The 23,399-nt window shown below is 33.1% G+C and overlaps 1 protein-coding gene across 1 annotated transcript; it reads left to right on the forward strand.

Moving 5' to 3' along the window:
• The first annotated feature begins 4,668 nt into the window (after positions 1 to 4,668).
• Positions 4,669 to 8,535, forward strand: LOC109792251 (receptor like protein 23). Its single transcript, XM_020351649.3, is given in 2 exon segments — positions 4,669 to 7,813; positions 7,815 to 8,535. Coding segments are annotated over 2 exon segments (2,955 nt in total). The 5' UTR covers positions 4,669 to 5,059; the 3' UTR covers positions 8,016 to 8,535.
• Positions 8,536 to 23,399: the final 14,864 nt, after the last annotated feature.

The raw sequence follows: 23,399 nt of genomic DNA on the forward strand, positions 1-23,399 counted from the left end.
AGTTGGAGAAGAATCTTGTTTCTTCCTTTAGGGAGGAAAAACTTGAGCAGGCTTTTCAACTCTTACAAAGAGAGCTTTTCTATGCAAATGTTCTAACTCTATCAAACATTTTCAAAAATTGAGCTAGAATATCATGCATCTAAAGGGGGTGCGGGAGCTACTTTGTTGAAAGATGGGTATCATGTTGCTTCATTTAAAATAACTTCGTATGGAGTTACTTTCAACTACCCCACCTATAACCAAGTGTTCAATGCTTTTATTTAACCTTTCCATTCTTGGGAACAATACCTTGCTCCTAAAAAACTTCTTAGTTTTAGTGATTCTAAATCACTTCATCCTATAGGAAGGCAAGAGGATTTAATTGTAGAAAGATATGGTCTTAGTTCAAAAAGAGTTTAAGAGGACCCCAAGAAAACAAAAATCCTTAAGGATAGACCAATCCCATACCTAGAAAGGATCTTTATGATATGTTCCCTAGCTTTGCCAGCATATCACATCTTTACTTGTAAAAAATTATCTTTTGCAGGAGTTGTAAAGGAGGAGAGAACTCTAGATTTAAGGACAAATTCTTTTCAAGCGGGAAAGAATGATAGAATCATGTCAAGGGGTGCCATCCAAAAAGAGTCTAAAGGAGTGAGCTAGGATAAAAGGGCCTAAGAGGATTAGGCCCATGTTGAGATTAGTGGGCCTTAGCTCATCTTGGGCTATGGGCCACTAAGTAATTAAGCCCAATGTCTCTTACATACTTGTATATATTTCTTTATTTTAGGCCTTGTATTTTGGATCAAGTAGTGTAAGGATTTTATTATAATTTTTTGCTTTGTGTAATTTTGGACCTAGGAGGTGCAACTTATTTTTGGGCCATCCATTAACATTTGAATTGAATTAGGAGAGCATGTGGCCAACCAAGTTGATATAGGCACACATAGTGTTACTAAATTCAAATTCAAATGTTAATCACATGGCATTAAAATTAATTCACATCTTCCTTGCTTGCCATATAGCCTACTCTCATTGGCTAATGTGCAACTTAGATCTAGAAGCACACATGTGCACATGGTTGTGGTTTTGGATGTCCAAATTTGAATTTGAAATGCAAATTTAGCATTTAGCCACCCTAGGTTAAGCAACCTTGGTTGCCTAACTTACTCTTATGTTGGATTTGTAGTTGACCCTCAACTTGTAAAGGTGAAAGAGGATGCAACACAAATTTTCTATCCATATGTTTGAAAGTTATTTTATTGGTAAGGCCATTATTAATAGCTTTTTTTATATATTATTTATCAAATTGCTATGGCCTTTCCAACAAAATGTGACTAGCTTGCATAGGTACTACATCACATAATACATCATCTTTACAGTTGCCTATGGAAAGTATAATCGTCACTTGTTGGTCAACTACAATTGTCCCTTTGTCATTCAAACATTAAAGTCTATAAGCCTTTGGCTTGGAAATGGTAGTGAGTGCTACCTTGTACCAAAAACATTACAACATGAATCATTGTCAATAATGAGAGAACAAGTTTTATAAAAAACTTTGTATTTTGTATGACATAAGTTCTCTTTTTGTGATTGGTTTAATTCACAAGTTTGGCTTCCAAGAAGCCTTCTAACCATCAAGAGATCACCATTACATAGGTAAGTTTCCTCTCCACTTGAGCTCTCTCTCCCTTCTTCTTCACTACCACTAGAGGTGGAGGAAAAAGATGTAGTCATCCATGCCCTTTAAGACCATGGTCTTCTTGGTCTGAAATTGAGAAATAATGTGACCTCTCCCTAAACGCTTAATTTATTTTTATAATATTTTTAAAAAAATATTATTAAAATGATATTTTTGCAACATTTTAATAGTGTTGTTAAGTTTTAGTTAAACTTATAAAATAATAATAAATTTTAATATAGATGTTGATATCACTTATATTTTAAGTTCCTACCCTCTTATAAATTCTTTAAGGTTGAAGATATTTTTAATTAGTTATCATCAAATCTATATCAAATATCAAATTTATTTATCTTAAGTATTACTCTTTAATTATATATATTTTTTATATGTTATTTATTTACTCGATGTGAGACTTTAATTTTGAAAAATAATTAGAGATGAAAAACATATATTTTTAAGTGATATTTTTTATTCGATGTGTGACTTTAATTTTAAAAATAATTAAAAAGAATAACATTAAAATAAAAAAATGTTACTATATTTATAATAATATTTTAATAAATATAAATAGATAAATGCTAATAAAGAAGTAAAACGTGGTAATGCTCCAAATCCAACATTCCTTTTTTGCCCCCATTTTCCACAGCATACATAACGTGTCACTTCAAATATTATTATCCTTGACTCGGAAGTCGTTTTGCGCCAAAATGGACAACTAGTTAGGTACAATTGCTTAATTGTTCTATCTACGAGGTTTCTATATATATATTTTTAGGATTTATCTCTTATCCTTAAGCTAGTTATATTAATATTAATATATTTTATTTGTCTTTTAACTATAATAAATAAATATAAATGATATCTCTTCTAGATAAATTTTAGAAGAAATTTTATTAAAAATGTATTTTGATTGTGTTTCTCTAATAAATATAATGTATCTCCATTAAAAAAAATGTCAAGACTAATATAAACATTGGAAATGACAGGATATGTATGAGGATGGAAAATGGGGGAAAAAAAGAAAAGAAAAAAAAGTTAGATTGAGAGGTAACATAAACATTCATATGTTTTGTTTCATCATTTTTGTGGAAAAATGTCAAGTTTTAGCAAAAAGACTTCCAAGTTATGGCCAATACAGATATTCACAAAATTGATCTTACAAAATAATTCATAAAATTTTCATGGCTTTAATACGTACCTTAAGACTAATTAATTGTTGCTGCTAAAAAGTCTCTATATAGTAAATATTATTAAATTTTGACATTTTTAAAAAATTCAATAATCTCAGTTAAATATCACAAATCATATTTCTATTATTTTAAAAAATATATTAAATATCATAAAACATTTTTATGATTAAAAAATCTTTTAAAATTTTAATCCAATTCACTACCTAATCACCCATCCCTCACGCCAATGCAAGAAAACATTATTCATTTTCTAAACCTTTCATTACGTTATTAAGGTAGTCCTCAATATTGCTATTCAAATTGACTTGGAACTCATTTTCTGCAAACATGATTTCTTTTTATTTTTATATATACTTTAAGTATTTATTTTTATATTATTCTTTCTTTCTTAAAAGTGCCACCTATAACTCAAACGAGATGATGGAACACATCTTGTAAACCTTGAGAGGAGCATTAACTAAATAACGAGAACTTTTACCATTCCATGTAGTTGAGTAATAAGAACAACACATTATTATATTAACCATATATACTATTGCATCCTTATTAAAAATTACACGTGATGTATAAACTACTACATTTTACTTCTTTTAACGACATTTATTCACTTACATATGTTCAAATGTTATTATAAATTAAGTAAATATATTATTTTACTTCTTTTTCAATTTAATATTATTTTTTTAATTATTTCTCAAAATTAAAGTCTTTAATCAAGTAAATGAATGACACATAAATAATATATATAATTATAGAGTAATATTTAAGATAAATAAATTTTGATATTTGATATATATATTTGGTGGTGACTAACTAAAAATACTTCCACTCTTAAAGAACATATCGGAGGCTAGGAGCAATAAAGTATAAGAGTTATCAACATTTATAGTAAAACTAATTATTATTTTATTAAGTTAATCAAAACTTAACAACATTAATAAAATGTTACAAAAATATCACTTTAATAAAATTTTAAAAAAATATTGTCTATTTATGTAAAAATATTATTAATTTTTTTTAACAACATAAATTATATATGACATTTAATAATATATTATAAAAATAAATTAATAATATTTATACATAATTAGGTAATATTTTTTTAAAAATATTTTTAAAAACTCTTTTTATTGCGGTGGATATTTGTCTTACATTATGATTTGAGATTCTCTAAAAAAAAAAAAGAAACAAATAGTTAATTTGAATGATAGGTCGCACTTATTATCTATCTATATATTTATAATATATAAATTCCAAACTATTAATCAATGTGTTTCTACTCCATTACCTAATAACTTGTCATTTCATACTATTTACTCATTTGTCACTAAATTAGAAGAAAATTGTCACATAGTATCATACATCCTATACTGACATAATATAAATTATTAAAAAATACTTTTACTTACACACTAAATATAATATATATTAGTATATTGTTAAAAAGTATTGTTATAAGTTATAATGATACATAAAATATATTATTAAATTACATTCAAAATCAATATTTAAATTATATGTAGTTATATGTCAAATAAATATATACATACATATATTATTACCACACTTTTTATAAGTCACTGAATGATATAATTTTTTTTAGTACTATCTCATGTATTTCTTTGCCCCTTGCCTTCTAATATGCCTTTCTATCCCATCCTATTTTATTAGCCGTTTAACAATAAAGTTGTTACAAAACAATTAATTTTTGGTGATTACACCTTCAATCAATGTTTAGTCATATATATATATATAGAGTCCAAAATGAAACCTTCTTCTCATATGGTCTTGCAGCTCATTAAATATACACATAAGGATCAAATTAAAAAATGTTATGCAAATATAACAACTAAATTAAAATATTGTTAGAGTTAAATATTAGCGCAGTAAAAAATCAAATCGGTAACATTTAATGCATAGGGACTAATTAAATAAAATTTTACGTATAGAAATTAGATTCCTCAACATGTACATGGAGACAAAATTATATATTTAAATTAAAAAATTTACTATAATTTATTATATTTTTGTATAATCTTTTAATTAAAATCTGAATTTAATACAACTTAATGAACGGTTTAAAAATGGAATATTGGTTTACGTTGCGTGAGGGACGGGCCTCGTGAAGTCTTGAAGACTTGACTCTTAAACCTTCAATCAAAGCTTTAATTTAGCCACAAATATTGCATGCGTTTTAAATCTAGCTATGAATATTCATTTTATTTGCTCTACCCTCTCATGCACACTTTCCTTTTTAAGCCTAAGTGAGAACTTTTGGAGTTGCACCCAAATTACAATGGAATCATGGAAGGCATGGTTGCTTGTGTGTTGGCAATTCTTGCTCTTCCAATTTTCATCCTCTCATTCCTTATGCCATCCCCATGACAACTTTGCTTTGCTTCAGTTCAATGCCTCCTTCACTGTTGATATTGATTCAAAGATCACAACATGGGAAAATGGGACCGATTGTTGCTCTTGGCAAGGAGTCACTTGCGACCTCATCTCTGGCCATGTCATCGGGTTGAACCTCATGCAAAGTGGCCTAAACCAAATTCATCCAAATAGTACCCTTTTCCAACTTTCTCATCTCCAATCACTCAACCTTGCTTTCAATAACTTCTCTCACTCTCCTATGTCACCTCTCTTTGGTGGGTTTGAAAACCTCACCCACCTCAACTTGTCTGACTCTTACTTTATAGGTGAAATTCCTTCTCAAATTTCACACCTTTCCAAACTAGAATCACTTGATCTCTCTTATAATGATCAGTTAAAGTGGAAACAAAGCACATGGAATAGGTTGCTTCAAAACGCAACAGTTTTAAGGGAGCTTGTTTTGGATGAAACAAATATGTCTTCAACTGCAATCAGGTCACTCAATCTCTCTTCCTCTTTGGTAACTCTTAGTCTTGTGGGAACTGAACTAAAAGGAATCTTGACAAATGATGACATTATTTGTTTACCAAATCTTCAACACCTATACATATCATATAATTACAAACTTCTAGGCCAACTTCCGAGCTTCGGTTGTAGCACTTCTCTTACTATATTGGATCTCTCAAGAAACAACTTCAACGGTTCCATCCCTCCCTCCTTCTTTAACCTCACAAAACTTACTTTTCTGGATCTCTCATATAACTACCTCAAAGGTTCAATCCCAAATGTATTTCATCAGTCAAACCGATTTGAAGAATTGGATTTGAGTAATAACAATATAGGAGGTGAGCTGCCATCAACACTTTCAAATCTTCAACATCTCATTCTCTTGGATCTTTCACTGAATAAATTTAGTGGTCAAATCCCATCATCGTTGTTTGACTTGCCTCAACTTTCTTATTTATTTTGTTCTGAAAACCAATTAGAGGGCCATCTGCCCAACAAAATAACAGGATTTTCAAACATGATTGAGTTAAGATTCGATGACAACTTACTGAATGGGACAATTCCTTCTTGGTGCTTATCTTTACCATCTTTGGTGCATTTATCTCTATCAAATAATCAGTTCACAGGGCATATTAGTGCAACCTCATCTTACTCCTTAGAGAATTTAGATTTGACCAACAACAAGCTACGGGGCAATATACATGAATCATTTTTCAGCCTTGTAAACCTTACCAGCTTACTTCTATCATCAAACAACTTGAGTGGTTCTGTCAATTTTTCACTTTTCTCCAAGCTTCAAAATCTAGGAATTCTCTCCCTTTCCCATAATAATCAATTATCACTAAAATTTGAATCCAATGTCAGTTACAGTTTTTCCAGGTTAAGCAAATTGGAATTATCATATATGGGTTTAACTGAATTTCCGACAATATCAGGAGAGATAACATTTATGGATTTGTCCAACAACAAATTGAATGGAAGAATTCCTAATTGGTTGCATGAAATGGGTTCATTGTATTTTTTGAACTTATCTCAAAACCTATTGACAACACCATTGGGCCAATTCTCGATGAATTATGGGCTTTATTACCTTGATCTTAGTTTTAACTTATTGATTGGGGACATATCTTCATCAATTTGCAATGCAAGTTCACTTGAATTTCTAATCTTGTCCCACAATAAGCTATCTGGTATAATTCCCCAATGCCTTGCAAGCCTATCATTCCTTCGAGTTTTAGATTTACAAATGAACAAACTTTTTGGCTCTGTACCAAGTAACTTTTCAAGGAGCAACCAACTCAGAAGTCTGAGTCTTAATGGAAACCAATTGGAAGGTCCTTTACCAAAATCTTTGTCCAATTGCAATTATTTGGTGATTTTAAATCTGGGCAACAATCAAATCGAGGATACATTTCCACATTGGCTTCAAACTCTTCCAAATTTAAGAGCACTGGTCTTGCGAGCCAATAAGTTTCATGGTACCATTACTTATTTAAAGACCAACCATCCATTTCCATGTTTAGTTATTTTTGATATCTCATCTAACAACTTCAGCGGCCCAATACCAAAAGCTTACATAAAAAATTTTAAGGCCATGACGAATCTCTTTCGAGTTCAAGATGCAGTGATTGGCAATCTGAAATACATGTTTGAAGAAATTTTGAGTGGGTTAATATATTCAGACTATATGACAATAACAACAAAATCTATCAGTCTGACATTCGGGAAAATTCCAACGGAATTTGTAAACATTGATTTATCACAAAACAAATTTGAAGGAGAAATTCCAAAAGTCATTGGAGAGCTTGATGCACTCATAGGGCTCAACTTTTCCCATAACAGACTTAATGGTCTTATTCCCCAATCCATGGGAAACTTGACAAAGTTGGAATCATTGGATCTCTCCTCAAATTTGCTCACTGGTACAATTCCTATAGAATTAACCGATTTGAACTTTCTTGAACTCCTAAATCTTTCTCATAACCATCTTGTGGGAGAAATACCTCAGGGAAAACAATTCAATACTTTTATGAACGATTCCTATGAGGGAAACTTGGGGTTATGTGGACTGCCATTGTCAAAAAAAATGTGGCAAGGACAATGAACAACATTCTCCTCCTTCACTGACTGTCTTGAGAGAACATAAATTTGGATTTGGTTGGAAACCAGTAGCTATTGGATATGGTTGTGGGATGGTATTTGGAGTGGTCATGGGATGTTGTGTTTTATTACTAGGAAAGCCTCGATGGCTCGTGAGAATGATTGGAAGTCTACTTAATTAATTGGTATCAATTGCTTGGGAGATCTGATTCAATGTTTTGTTGTTACATGAATATATGTCGTACTTTTAAAATTATTGTTGTGTGTTAGTCATTACAAGAATAATTGATTGTGATGTATTTCAGTTTTCTTTAGCTTGCTTTCTTGTTTAGTTTAATACTAATATTTAGTATTGGTTGTACATTAATAATCGTTGTTGTATACTTCTAAAACCGGTGTATCTACTGATCGTTACTAGAATATATCTCATGCCGTATAATAACGATATGCATTATGTCATTTTGTTAAAGGGTCTTATGAACATTTTCTAATGTAGACTATTTAATTTTCTATCTACATAACCACCTTAGCTTTAACCCTTAACTTATTTCTATAGTACAACTATGTTTCATCCAAATATAAGATCCTAATTTTGACACCTTTTTATTTCAAATGAAAATAAATAAAGGTTTTTTTTAATATTATAGAATTAAAATTAGAAAGTATTATAAAATGCTTAATTATGACTTTATAGTAAAAGAGTTTACAATTCTTCAAATAAAAAGCAATCAAATAATTTCATAAATTCAAAACAGGGCAAAATCCACTTGTTTACACAAACTTTCAACATAAAATATAAATCATCATATTCAAACTAACTTCAAGTATGACTAAAAAATATAAACTCCGAGTCTCAATGTCACACTATCAAAGCGAATTCCAATACTAGTGAAGTATTAAGCTTTGCCTCCATCAAACTCCTCCTCTTATACCTAAACTATGCATGTAAATGACGATTAATCCAAACACAAACACAACAACACACAATGATTAAAAATACATCTCATTCATGTACAATATGTGTATATATATATATATATATATATATATATATATATATATATATATATATATGTATGTATATATATAAAGCATAAAAGTAGTACTAACATACATACAACATATTTAGACTTCATACAAGAATTCACATTTATCCATCATCAACAACATAATCTTAATTATATCAATTCACTTTAAAGCTCATTCAGGCAACCCAAACAATTATCATTAGTATACATGAACTCATATAAATGAATGCACCTAATTGTACATGTATGTGGTACCAAATCCCCTCGTCATCCTCAACTCAAAATAACATAAAATCCATGGAAATGGACCACTTTCCCTACGATATAGGGATCACCTCCCTCCAATGATCCCCCTTGATCCATCCTTAAACAGGGACATTTATCAAGGTGTTGCCAAAGTGTTATAGTTGACTATTATTGCCTCATACTACTCGTAAGAGGTTCCCTACCATAACACTCCCAAGGTTTAGGCAAATGACCTTTGAGACCTATCTACATAGACTCACTATCTTGCAAACAAAGTATGTATGCATGTATTCTAACAACAACATGACATCGTCACACACATATGAAACAACCATCAATCACATTTTTCATATTGCAACCCTAAACTTATCCACTACATCTCACCACATCATCCATAGTGACTCACCACCACACACATCATTATAGATTCTCGTACATCAATACCATATCATACACACATCTTTTTTACTACATTCCCATCATTTATTTATTACATATTATAACATTTATCATTATAACACCATCATCGAACCTCAAACATCATCACACATCATAATATTATATATTATCATCAATACTATCTTGTTCACACATCGTTACTATATCATTTCATTATTCATACTTATAACGTCATATATTTCACTTAACCTCTTACACTTATAAGCTCTTCTTAGTTTTTCCTTTTCATACATTTTTATCAAATTGTTAACTTCTTTATTCTTTTCGTTTGATCTTAGCTATAATCACTCTTTACATACTGCTCTACTACCAAATTGTCCTCATTAACAAAGTTAATCCTGAAAATGGCATAACACTCAACAAGGTTAGACTCGTGCCCAACATAGAGAGAATTCTCTACTAGATTCACACTTGGTGTGACGGGGTCTCGGACCCCTCTAAAACTAATATGCTTGGCGTGATCAAAGTCACACCTAACATCAAACACTTCTTAAAGATTATATTAATGTGGTGCCATGCGAGACACCTCTCACCCAGTGCAACAAACGAAGTCAGAGACTTATTTAGCAACTCCACACCTTGTGTGAGCCCTTTCATGCTGATGGAAAAGGCCAAGCCAAGGGACCCATGACTAGAGGAGGATGCATGAAGAGTCGGTCAGTTCAGAGGATGGTGGGCCCAAGCATCTGTTCACTTGGGCCTTATCTTGAGGCACACATGTGGGTCACTTTTATGTATATAAAATATGTATGTTGATTGTATATTTTAGCCTTGCATTTTGGGTTTTTTAGATTAGGATTTGCCTTATTGTCGAAATGGGCCTATTGGTGGGCTCATGGGCTTTGGGTTTTATATGGCCAATATTGGTCTAGTTTTGTTTGTCTTTTCATTTTAGAAATGATTGTATAGGAATTTTAGACCTTGTATACATAGGTCCCTTAGTATAGGAGTTTTTAGGTTTAGGAGGGTTTAATTTGAAATGAAATGTAATTAAGAGGTCATGTACATCTAATTTGAGTCATGCTTCCCATGCATGACTAAATTAGATGCAAATGAACCCTAAATCACATTCATTTCATATTTGAATGTGAAGAAGGGCGTAACTTGATGGGAAACTCGACCAAGGAGAATTGAATTTCAAATTCAAATTTCAAATTCAATTATACTTTTCCCTGCATTTCTAGCCTTCCCTTCATTCTATTTAAACCCTTTCCCTCTCATTTTGTATTCACTTTTGAGCATTATATGATATTTCAATTCAAAAACCTCTCTTCTCTCTCTCAAGAGTCACCTAGGAGAAACTCCTCCTTAAGCATTCTCCATAGAGAAACCTTCCTTGTGGATTAGGTTTCCTAACTTTGCTTCTCCTTCACTTGGAGAAGCTCACGTCACTCTTCCTTCTTCCACACCATTCCCGCCACATTTTCCTCCATTTCATTTGGTCAAGGTGCAACAAAGGACCTCAAACCAAGCTACTTGGATTTGTGGAGCTTTTGGAGAAGGATTCAAGCATCTTCCTCCTCCTAACTTCCATCACATGCCTAGCAAGAAGAATTGTGCATTTGAACCCGACGCCATGAAGGCACACCCGATGCTACCATAGATTTTGCATTTTATAGAATTGCGAGCTATACAGTATAGGTTCCCCCAAACCTAGCCAAACTCACCCACGTGTTATGTTTCTCAATTTAGTTAATGTATTATCATTATACAACACACTAAACAATAACCGTATATCAACACACTCCAATTCATCTATCTAATTCAAAATTCTTGATATCATAACGCTTGCCCTTAAGCATTGTAATTTATCATCATACTAATTAGAATTCAAGCACAAATTTACTAATGCAACACTACATCAATAGATTTCTTACATAATATCCATAAAAATTCAAGCAGACCCTAAGAGGTTTAGTCATTGTCTCTCTACCTATATCTATCATACATACACCTATAGATGTGACAATCTCACTCCCTCTTACCTTGAGTGATGATTCCATGATATTATACACTCCATGTAGCTTTGACAGCTACTTGCACTCTCTTAGGGGGCTCCTCTAGGTTTCCTTCCATAGGTGCTCTTAGGATTTCAGAAGATGCGTATATAAATAAAACCTAACCCTCATATTGTTAATAGTCTTCAGGTTAGTCCCAAAGTTCAACCCAACTCCCTTTTTCTCTACACTCCCTTATTTATTTTATTTAATTAATAAAATAATTTATATTATAAACTTAATTAATTAATTAACCAAGCATGTAATATAATTCTTATTAAAGATATTTTTTATTTAAAAAATTTGAGATGTTACACTAATCCATGCCCACACCTTATTTCATTTTTGTGATTTATAAAAATGAGCTCAAAATAAGAAAAAGTTAATTAAAGATCACTCGTTATACAAATTAGAATGATTTTTTTACTTTGTAAATACTCTACTTTTCATACTTTCTCTCACATTCATTCTTATTTGAATACTCTCCTCACATGAAGAACTAAACTTCACTCTCTTAGTATCCAAGTATCTCTTATATTATTCATATCAAATAAATAATCTATTATGTACCAAGCAATAACTAAATATCATCTTTTATGTTATCTTCAAACTTTAGATATTATCCTTTGCATAATTTGAATATACCATTTTCATACTTATTTCAATATTTCCTTAAATAAAATTGTCACTCATTAACAGTAAATTTGTTCCTCAATATAAAATATTTATCATAAATATAAAATAATTTATATGTTCAAAATTATTTATATATTAAAAAATTTAATTATAATACAATATATATAATAATAATAATAATCTTTATTATAAATTTAGTTATATAAAATAAAATAATTATCTCATGAATTTAGGGATTGCAATGGGTAGGATCTAGGTAGGGTCTTATTGTACCCGTCCTCATATCCGCGTTTAAAAATAATACTCATACTCGGCCTCAGACTTGTGCGGATAGGAATTTTAATCCTCATCCCCATATCCACTGGGTATTGTGTACCCATACTCGTATCCGTAACTTGCATTTTACTTATGTATAAAGTAAATAAATCAATAAAGAGATAATATTTCACACAAACAAATATAATATTAATTTGTCAAATCTTTAACATTACAAAATCTAACATAACAATTCTCATAAAAAAAAATTACTAAACATTCAATTATTGTAAATAAACTTAAAAAAATTCAACATAATAAAAGTTGTAATTAAACTTTCAACATCATGATCACGTAATAAAAATATTTTCCAAAACCTATGAAAAAAAATTATACAGAAATTAGTTATATTAAAATTATAGATTAAATTATATACTATAAATTTTATTAAAAAAATGTAGATATTTGACCTCATCATCGAAATCAACTTCTTCATATTTTTGTAAATGTTTGTCTTCCAAGTCTATATATTATTTTGGTCCAGTAATACCATTAGAAACTATATGACAAGAAAATGAATAATTAGATAATTTTAATTGATAATTAAAACCAACAATAAAAAATAAAATAACTTTTATTAAATAAACATAGTTTAATTATTTATTACCTTGTTACTTGTGTTTCAACCAACTTTGTACATATGTAAGTGTTTCTTAGAAATGTTTGTGTTTAAGGAATTATAATATAAAAAGAAGTGGAGTATGAATGGATAGTAAAAACATAAAAAAAATCATTTTGAAAGAATATTAGCATATTTTTTAATATCAATTGAAATAAATTTTTAATTACAAAATCAATGATTAATATTTAATAGCTAATTAAACCCTAAATCATCATACATAGGCAAAATCTTACCAACGCTTCACATCATGATATCTTCAGTCCCTTTATTTTCATGTATTGCATGCATGTATATTGTTGCGGGTAATGCTCATTAGGTAGGGGTGTTCAAAACTGAATTGAAAAGAAAATCGAGAATCGATCCAAAAACATCAAAAATTGAAAAAAAATGATAAAGTTTGGATTTTTTGGATGTGCTTTTTAGAGAATCGACCGATTCGGTTCGACTTTTGGTGCAATCAGTTGGAACCGAACTAAAACTGACCAAATCGCAATGTTGCCCATGACTGTGTTTGCATGCGTGAGTGTAGGTTAAACTCTAGGTCTCTCACTCTCATTCCCAAATTAGAAGTCTTCTCTACCAGTGTTGCCTCTCTCCGTCTAACCTAAGTGTCCTTCTTTGTTCATTCTTCGTTCTCTCCCTCTCACATAAGTGCCCTCCTCTGTCATTCTTTCTCTATAGCTTCTACACCCTTGTCTGTCGCTGCCTCTCTGTTCACTTCTCTCTCACCTGAGTGCCCTCATCTACAACTCTATCGTTCTCTACTCTCTGCCTCTCTATTCTCTATCGTTCTCTGATTGTGTCACGCTGCCGCTTCTCTGTTTGCTTCTGCTCTGAGAGTGAGAGTCTCTTTCTTTTGACTCTTTTCTTCTTCTTTTTTTCTTTTTATTTTGTTAAAATCTCTTTCTTCCTACTGTGTGGGTATTGGAGAATAGCACATAACTTATAGCAGTTGGTTCCACTATGTGGGTATTGGAGATAATCACAAGCTCACAACATTGGCATCACTATGGAGGTAATTATCACTTTCTCTATAATCACAAGTTCACAATAATGCTATCTATATATGAAAGAAATTTTCTGATTCCTGATCTTTTATGTGTTTATTATGTCCCTTGTAGTAGATGTGTGAAATTTTTTATGTTTGGACAAACAACTTCTCTACATTCTTGTTGGTCTTTCATTTATTTGCATTATTTGGGCACGTCACATTTGTTTATGTGCATAAAGTGTTCAAGTTTATGTTTTGTCAATCTATTACAAGCTAAAAACATACAAAGTATTGATAAAAGAACAAACTACAAATACTCAATCTAACAATGCTTCAAATGATCCAATATTTGTGGAGGATCAACAAATAATGCAAGAGATTCATGTAGCAAAAAACCTAGTAGAGCTAGATCTTGGTGTTGGGAACATTTTAAAAAAATTAAAGGAACTGATAGACCTAAATGTAAAAAGTTTTCCAAAGAGACACTTGATCCTTCTCAACAAACTCTAGTTTTTCAACAAATGAAAAAAAGAAGATAGGAAAGGAAGTGATAGTGTTCTCACGGTCAATACTGTTCATTTTGATGTTGATGCATGTAAACAAGCGTTGGCTGGAATGATAATTATAGATGAGTTTCCATTTAAGTTTGTTAAGGGAGAGGGATTTTACTTTTTTATTAGCCAATTGCAACCTAAATTCCCTATTTCAGGAAGAATTACAATAGCTAGGGAATGTTGGAATCTTTACACCAATTAAAAAAATAAGTTGAAGAGTATGTTCACTCACTCAAATCGGGTGTAAGTCTTACAACTGATTGTTGTACATCTATTCAAAATTTGAGTTATCTTTGTTTGACTACTCATTTCATTGATGATAACTGGAAAGTACATAAAAAAATTCTCAATTTTTTTCCAATTACTAATCACAAAGGGAAAACAATTGGTAGAAGAATTGAGAAATGGTTGGAAGGTTGGCTAATTGGTAGAGTTTTCAACATCACTACAGACAATGCTAGTGCAAATGACTTGGCAATATCTTATTTGAAAAGTAGAATGAAGGATTGGAATACACATCCATTAAAAGGAATACACTTGCATGTTAGATGTTGTGCACATATTTTAAATTTGGTGGTTAATGATGGATTGAAGGACTATCATGAATCAATAAGCAGAATTAGGAATGTTGTTAGGTATGTTCGTGCATCACCTAGTCGCATGGATAGATTCAAAATTTGCATTAAGGAAGCTAGGATAGTTGACAAATCTACTATGCAATTGGATGTCTCCACTAGGTGGGAACTCTACCTATATAATGCTTGAAAGTGCACTAAAATTTCAAAAAGCATTTAAGAGATTGAGTGATAGATATGTTGAATATGTGATGATGAGTGGTGGTGTTCCAAATAACGAGGATTGAGATAATGCAAGATGCTTTATTAGGTTCTTGAAAATATTTTTTAATGTCACTCAAATTGTTTTGGGGAAAATTTTGTAACATCTTCTCAATATTTCAATGAACATTACAAGATATTACAAGTATTTCAGAAATGGAAAGAGACTTCTGATCCATTATTTGGAAATATGGCAAAGAAAATGAAAGCTAAGTATGATAATATTGGGGAAATGTTAAAACTATGAATATTTTGATTTTTGTTGTTGTTGTGCTTGATCCTCGGAGTAAGTTTAAGTTTGTTCAGTGGTGCTTACACAAATTCTATGAGAAGGACATTGCTTAATTTTTGTGTAATAAGGTGAATGAGGCATTGCATGATATGTTTAATGTGTATTTGCTTTCTACTAATAATGGACAGTTAACTGGAACTTCTACAAAACTTTCTTCAGATGTGGGAATCGATGATTTTGATTCAACTGAACTTTCATTTGCTATTGAATCTAAAAGAGACATGAATCTTAATAGCAATCTTGGGAAGAATAAAGTAGATTTGTATCTCATAAAGAGTTTAGAAAAGAAAAGTGATACTTTTTAAATCTTGATGTGGCGGAAAGTGAATTCTAGTAAATATCCTATTCTTAGTCAAATTGTTAGAGATTTGTTGGCCATGTTTGTGTCTACTATTGCTTCAAAGTCTGCTTTCAACACGAGAGGGAGAGAACTTAATTCTTATAGGAGTTTTCTTACTCCTAAGACAGTTGAAGCATTGGTTTGTACACAAAATTGGTGTCGGTCTCTTCCACGGTCAATGGACACTGAAGACCTTGTGACAGACATTGAAAGACTTGAGATGGATAATATGTTATATTTTAATCTCTTATTATTTAATTGTTTTAGCCTAATTTTTTCTTTGATGTTGACTATTATATATTATATACTTTTAGAAATTGGACCAATTCCAGCAATTGATGAAGAGAATTTTGATATTGAATCTGATTAGATTTTACACTTGAAATTGAAAACTTGGACTTATAGTATGATTCATCACTTAATTTACTATTTTATTTCTATATGTTTGGAATTTATATTTAAACTATAAATTAAATAATTTTTTTTAATTTTGTAGGATTTATCATGAATTAAAAGCTCCTAAATGATTTATTGAAATATGTTATTTTTATTGTTATCATTTTAATTTTCTATGTAGAACATTAATTTGTTGTTATTTGAAAGATACTTTTATTTGATTTAGAACGTATAATATTGTAATGGTTGAGACATAATTATGACATTTGATACAATGTTGTATTATTTGATGTTGTTATCATTTTAAGTTTCTATGTAGAACATTAATTTGTTGTTATTTGAAAGATAGTTTTATTTTATTTAGAATGTATGATTTTTTTTATTAGCCAACAAAAGATGACAATATATATTAAGAAATGCACTAGAGGTGCACAATTATGTACATGGATAATATTATCTAGAATGTATAATATTATAATGGTTAAGACATAATTATGACATTTGATACAATGTAATATTATTTGATGGTTTGTGACCTTGTGTAGTGTTATGTAATTATGGTTGTATATAAAAAAAATGTGAAAAAACCATAAAAATCGAATTGAACCAAACAGAAAACTATTGGTTCAATTCGGTTCAGATATTATAAAATACAAAAATTGAATTGAATCGAATCCCATGTATTTTTGTTATTTGATTCAAGTGACTTTTTAATTAAAAACCAAACTGAACCTCAAACACCCCTATCATCAGGATCTTGATGATGTCGGTGACGAGGCATAATCCTTGTCTTGGGAGTGTTCTAATAAGATATGTGACATCGGAACTTAGATTAGGGATGTCTTTATTTAATTTCTAAGTACAAGAGTTATGTTTAGAGTTATATTTTCGCATTGGTATAGAATTTGTTTTGAAACTTGTTATGTGAGACTCTTTACGCCAAATTGGAGGTTTCACTTTGACTATTTATGCATGAGATTGGAGTATTATATATATACATTGGGAAGTTTTAAATGTTTTAAATTATTTACGTATACGGGGTAAAGGGTGTCACAAAATAAATTCCTAATACATTTGACCCCAAAAATACAAGGTAAAAAAAATAAAAGAAAATATATACAACAAATATTTACAAAGGAGAGAAAATGGACTACTAAAAGTAATCCAAAACTCAACATAAGTTTGGACCTTCTTCCTTCAAGTCTAACCAACTCCTCTTGATTCTTGTTGGACTTGACCCTTGGGCATGATTCTATAACTTAAGCCTACCAAGTAATAATAATGGTGATGATGGTAGGGATATTGAAAGTGAAGAAAATGATCATGAGGATGATAAGGATGAATGAAGACAAAATATTCCATATAATAGGTGTGACGTAAATATGGTAATTGATTTCACTACTTCTATGTCAGGCATGGTTCCTCCTAATCATTCATTTCCAAGCAATAGAAGAGACAATTCACAAGTTGGGAAGGGAAAAAAAGAAACAAAATATGTCACATGAAGATTCTTCTTCCCATATTAAACAAAGTTTTTGTGACTTCAATATTGATGAATCTCCTAAAAGTAGTTAGGGGTACTTTTCACAACCAGTTTATCAATATCCTTATTTCAATGCATACAATCAATATGTAAGTGACCAAACCCCTTCATACCACGAATCATCAATAAATTATAATGATTTTTGTTATCAACAACAAAGTGATGGATTTTTTATATTATGTTTTTAGGCAATGAACCATACAAGGGGATAGCCAAAGCAAGAGTGAAAGTTATGATTATCCTCACCATTCTACCATGTGGTAATAAGTATCATCTGACTTAAACTTTTATTACATATAATTTTTATTTTTGAAAACAAAAAGAGCACTCATGCTCTTATAATTTTACCACATTAATTAATGTCGCCACCGGCCCGAAACGGGCTTTCGGCTTTCGCGAAGGATGGTTGGACTCGTTTTATTTTAAAATATGGATTGCTAGAATGACTTATTCTCAAACTGAGACCTCGTCAAACGAACAATTTTATTAAAAGTCTCACTAATCCATATTAATCCCAAGCGGGACCCTCCATGGATTAGTGGTTTTCGCAAAAGGAGGGTTCGTGGAGTCGCCACCAATGTTTTACTCAAAACATTGGAAAAAGGGATAAGGCAATTGATTTAAAAAATCAACTTTGGCCACTACAACCAGAGTTGGGTAAGGGAGTCGGTTACGCGTGGGGAAGGTGTTAGCACCCCACAGCGCCCCTTTCGGGTTCCCTATGACAGATTATTTTTAACAGAACAGTATAAAATTACTAAATTACCCCTATTTATTCTAAACAATTATGAATTGACTATCTACATGATGACAGTTTAAATATACACACAGAAAGCAGTAAAAGGAAGGATTGAAAGGAAACCTCTTGAAGCGTGCTTTTATATATTGTAAAGAACTGGGAAGCGTTTTGGCGTTCCCACGCTCTACAAGCCCGCTCCTCGCTCTCCTAGAACAAAATTTTAACTAAGGGAATCAAAAAGATTTCCCCTCGACTAGGTTCGATCCTCAAGCAAAATGGCTCGGGGCTCAAGAACTTCGTCGGATCAACTCTCCGAGTGATTTCTAGGGCAGAACACTGCTCAAAAACCCCAGAATACTCAAGGAGAGGGTTCAAACTATGTTGAAAAGTGTGGAATGACGTCCAATTGACGTCATATTTATAGGGAATAGGCGCAATACGGCCTACAGGAGCAATACGGCCGTATTGAAATTTTTGAACTTCAATACGGTCGTATTGAAGTTCAATACGGCCGTATTGAAGTTCAGAAATTTCAATACGGCCGTATTGAATTCAATACGGCTGTATTGAAGCTTCAATACGGCCGTATTGATTTCAGTACGGCCGTATTGAAGTTTCAGAAACTTCAATACGCCGTATTGAGTTCACTGTGGCCGTATTGAAGCTTCAATACGGCCGTATTGGGGTTCAGTACGGCCGTATTGGGCTTTTTCCCTCCACTTCTTTATTTTGAGCTATTCTAAGACCTCTAGACCTACAGAGAACCCTCCTAGGGCCTTCCAGGAGTCCTTCTGGCTGATCTTCCTTCAGTCTTCGAGAGTCTTCAAGCTTTATTTCCGACCCGGACAATTTTAGGGGTCTACAGCTGCCCCCCCTTTACTTAGTCAAACGGTCTTTTGGTGTACCGGCTGACAAGTAAAGGAGTTGACCCAATTGTCCGGGTGATGTGCCATCCTTCCGACTTGTAGTGTCTTCAGGTGGGAAAATTGTTGAGTAGCCTCTCCAGGTTATTGCATACCTCGGCGCTTCTGACAACCTCGGTAGCTAAGTTTAACACCAACGTGCCTTTGACGACGCTGATGGCTGAGTATTGTCTCTCCAGACCTTGAGTATTGTCTCTCCAGACCTTGAGTACCGTCTCTCCAGACTTTGTTTGAGTACCGTCTCTCCAGACTTTGTTTGAGTACCGTCTCTCCAGACCTTGTTTGAGTACCGTCTCTCCAGACTTTGTTTGAGTACCGTCTCTCCAGACTTTGTTTGAGTACCGTCTCTCCAGACCTTGTTTGAGTATTGTCTCTCCAGACCTTGTTTGAGTATTGTCTCTCCAGACTTTGTTCGAGTACTGTCTCTCCAGACTTCGTTTGAGTATCGTCTCTCCAGACTTTGTTTGAGTACTGTCTCTCCAGACTTCGTTTGAGTACCGTCTCTCCAGACTTGTGCATACCTCGGTGCTCTCGACAACTGGGTAGCTGAGTATTGCCTTTTAGGCTTTGAGATGATTTTGTCTCCACAGTCCACGATGCTGCTTCGACGGTTTTTTCTGATTTTGTGCCACTGAGGGCTGGATAACGCAGGGATCCGTCTAGGGGATGTGCAGTCATTCACAGGTTCCTGTGCCCCAACTTGCATTGCATTGTTGGTACCCATGGGGAATTTCTGACTCCTTGGGGTGTAGACACAGATGCTCTTTCTCTCTGAGTTGAGCGACGCCTTATGTTTGGCTGACGTCCTTTGACGTTGGTGGAGTATCCCGGTTGTCCTTATTCGGGTGACTCTTTTTGATTTTCTGATTTTTACTGCCTCTGTGTAGGCTGTTATCCGCTGGGGATTCTGGACGTTGATTTTTTTTGACTGGCCTCTTCTGTTAGGCAGATAGTCTTGATGTTCGATGTTTTGGCGGGATGCCAAATTCCACTTGGGGAATAGTTTATTGGTCTTCCTTTTGAAGAGATGCCTCTTTAGTAGGCGATTGGGGATTTGAAGTTTTTATTCATCCCAGAGTATTATTTAGAAAGCCTCTTCAGGCTTAGCTTCACTCATCGCTTTTGAGTTGGAAAGCTATCCTCCATTGGGGAAGTTTAAAGTCCTTAGACATTTTTCTTGGATGATCAGGCCTCCTTTGGGGATTTCGCTGATCGCATTCTGATAGCTTTCACTGGGGAATTTGGCCCGTGAGTGTAAGCTTGAGATATCTCTGGGGAATCGAGCCTTTCTAGGCCCAACTATTCTGAAGGAAGAGTATTGTTTCTGCGAGCCTCTCCAGGCTCAATTATTCTGAAGGAGTATTATTTCTGCGAGCCTCTCCAGGCTCAATTATTCTGAAGGGAGTATTCTTTCTACGAGCCTCTCCAGGCTCGATTATTCTGAAGGAGTATTATTTCTGCGAGCCTCTCCAGGCTCAATTATTCTGTCTGATCGGGAGAGTATTATTTAGGAAGCCTCTACAGGCTTAGCCTCACTCAATGCCTGAGTCGGAGAGCTACTTTCCACTGAGGAAGTCCGAAGTCCTTTGACTTGGATATATTACTTGGATGATCGTACTTCCTTTGGGAGATTTTGACGATCTTGCTTTGAAAGCTCTTGTTGGATATTGGCTTCATGAGCTGAGGTTCCCTTTGGGGAGTATTATTTCTGCGAGCCTCTCCAGGCTCGATTATTCTTTGATGTGGAGTATTATTTTGGCGAGCCTCTCCAGGCTCGATTATTCTGAATGAGTATTGTTTCGGCAAGCCTCTCCAGGCTCAGTTATTTCTGAGAGAGTATTATTTCAGTAAGCCTCTCCAGGCTCAGTTATTCTGATGAGAGTATTATTTCAGCAAGCCTCTCCAGGCTCAATTATTCTGTACAGTTGGGGGAGTATTATTTCTGCAAGCCTCTCCAGGCTTTAGTTATTCTGAAAAAGTATTATTTCAGCAAGCCTCTCCAGGCTCAATTATTCTGAGAGTATTATTTCGGCGAGCCTCTCCAGGCTCAGTTATTCTGAAAGATGTGAAATCTTTGTCTTTTTTGTCGACTTTTGACTTTTTCTGTATGTTTGCCTTTTTTGTCATTTTTTGGCTTTTTCTGTATTTTTGCCTTTTCTGTTGTTTTTTCGGCTTTTTCTGTACAGAAATGTCTCAGTTATTTTGAGAGAGTATTATTTCGGCAAGCCTCTCCAGGCTCAGTTATTCTGTGGGAGTATTGTTTCGGCAAGCCTCTCCAGGCTCAGTTATTCTGAGAGTATTCTTTCGGCAAGCCTCTCCAGGCTCAATTATTCTGAGAGTATTCTTTCGGCAAGCCTCTCCAGGCTCAGTTATTCTGAGAGTATTCTTTCGGCAAGCCTCTCCAGGCTCAGTTATTCTGAGAGTATTCTTTCGGCAAGCCTCTCCAGGCTCAGTTATTCTGTGCAATCTTGTTTGTTGGATTTTCTATATCCTTGCCTTTTTTCATTTTCGGCTTTTGTTGACTGTTGTCATACACAAGCAATTTTCTATTTTTTTCTATTTTTATGCAATTGCCTCATGACGAGGTCTTTGAAAATTTCTTTATGGCCAATACGGCCGCATCCATTTCAGTACGCCCATGTTGAGTTGAAATTTTGTTCATAACCCTGATTTTAGCATGGGCGTACTGAACATGGTACGGGCGCATTGTTTTTTCTGAAATTTATATTTTTTATTATTTTTTGTTTTTTCAATAAACAGAGAATAAGTGATCTTCCAGTACACCTATCATCTGTATGCATGTATGCAGTGTGATGCACCTAATTCTATTTGATTCTTTTTTTTTCAAAAGAATTAACCGATGCGTTTTTGTGTTTGGATTTTGCCATTCCTCCAGACGGACTGTGCTCTGCCGATTTCTGTTACCGAGGAATGATGCATATTTGATTTTGGTGTCATCAACCAAATGATTCTTCCCTTTCTTTAGAAGATGTGTCAACCCTCCTATTGACCACTATATCTCCATGTTTCCACTAGATTATTCAAAAATCGTTGGGACAAGAGAGAAAAGAAGGAAAGGATATATTTTCAAAGGTTTGTGTTTTAGAGGGGATTATTTTATTTTTGAAAAATTGTTTTTTGTAAGAATGGCTGGCCATGGTAGGCTTATGTGTTTAGGCTTGTTCGATTAAACACTTATGAGTTTAAGCACATCTTTGTTATTAATGATTGTGTTTTGACAACTTGGATAGCTTTTCTTGAGCCCCTTGTTGAATTCAATTGATGGTACCATCATGGATTTATTTTGTTTTTTTCTTTTTTTGACGGCCCTAACTTTTGCCTAAAACACCCATTTGTGATGTCTTAGCGGGCTTTTGTTTTTGTTCATTATTTTGTAACCCTAATTTTTGCCTAGGTCACCCTTTTCGTGGGATTCCTAGCGGGTTTTTGTCTTCGTTTTGTAACCCTAACTTTTGCCTAGGTCACCCTTTTGTGGGATTCCTAGCGGGTCTTTTGCTCTTATTTTTGCGCAGTCCCCTTTTTGGGTTTCCTGCCGAGCTTATTATCTTTAGGATTTCTTTATCCATGATGGCACTTATTGAGGCCAAGAAAAGGTGCTCCAAGTTGACACACACACTTCCACATAAAT

The sequence above is a fragment of the Cajanus cajan genome, chromosome 7 (assembly GCF_000230855.2).
Source record: "Cajanus cajan strain Asha chromosome 7, NIPB_CcT2T_4, whole genome shotgun sequence".
In the NCBI taxonomy this organism is placed as follows: Eukaryota; Viridiplantae; Streptophyta; class Magnoliopsida; order Fabales; family Fabaceae; genus Cajanus; species Cajanus cajan.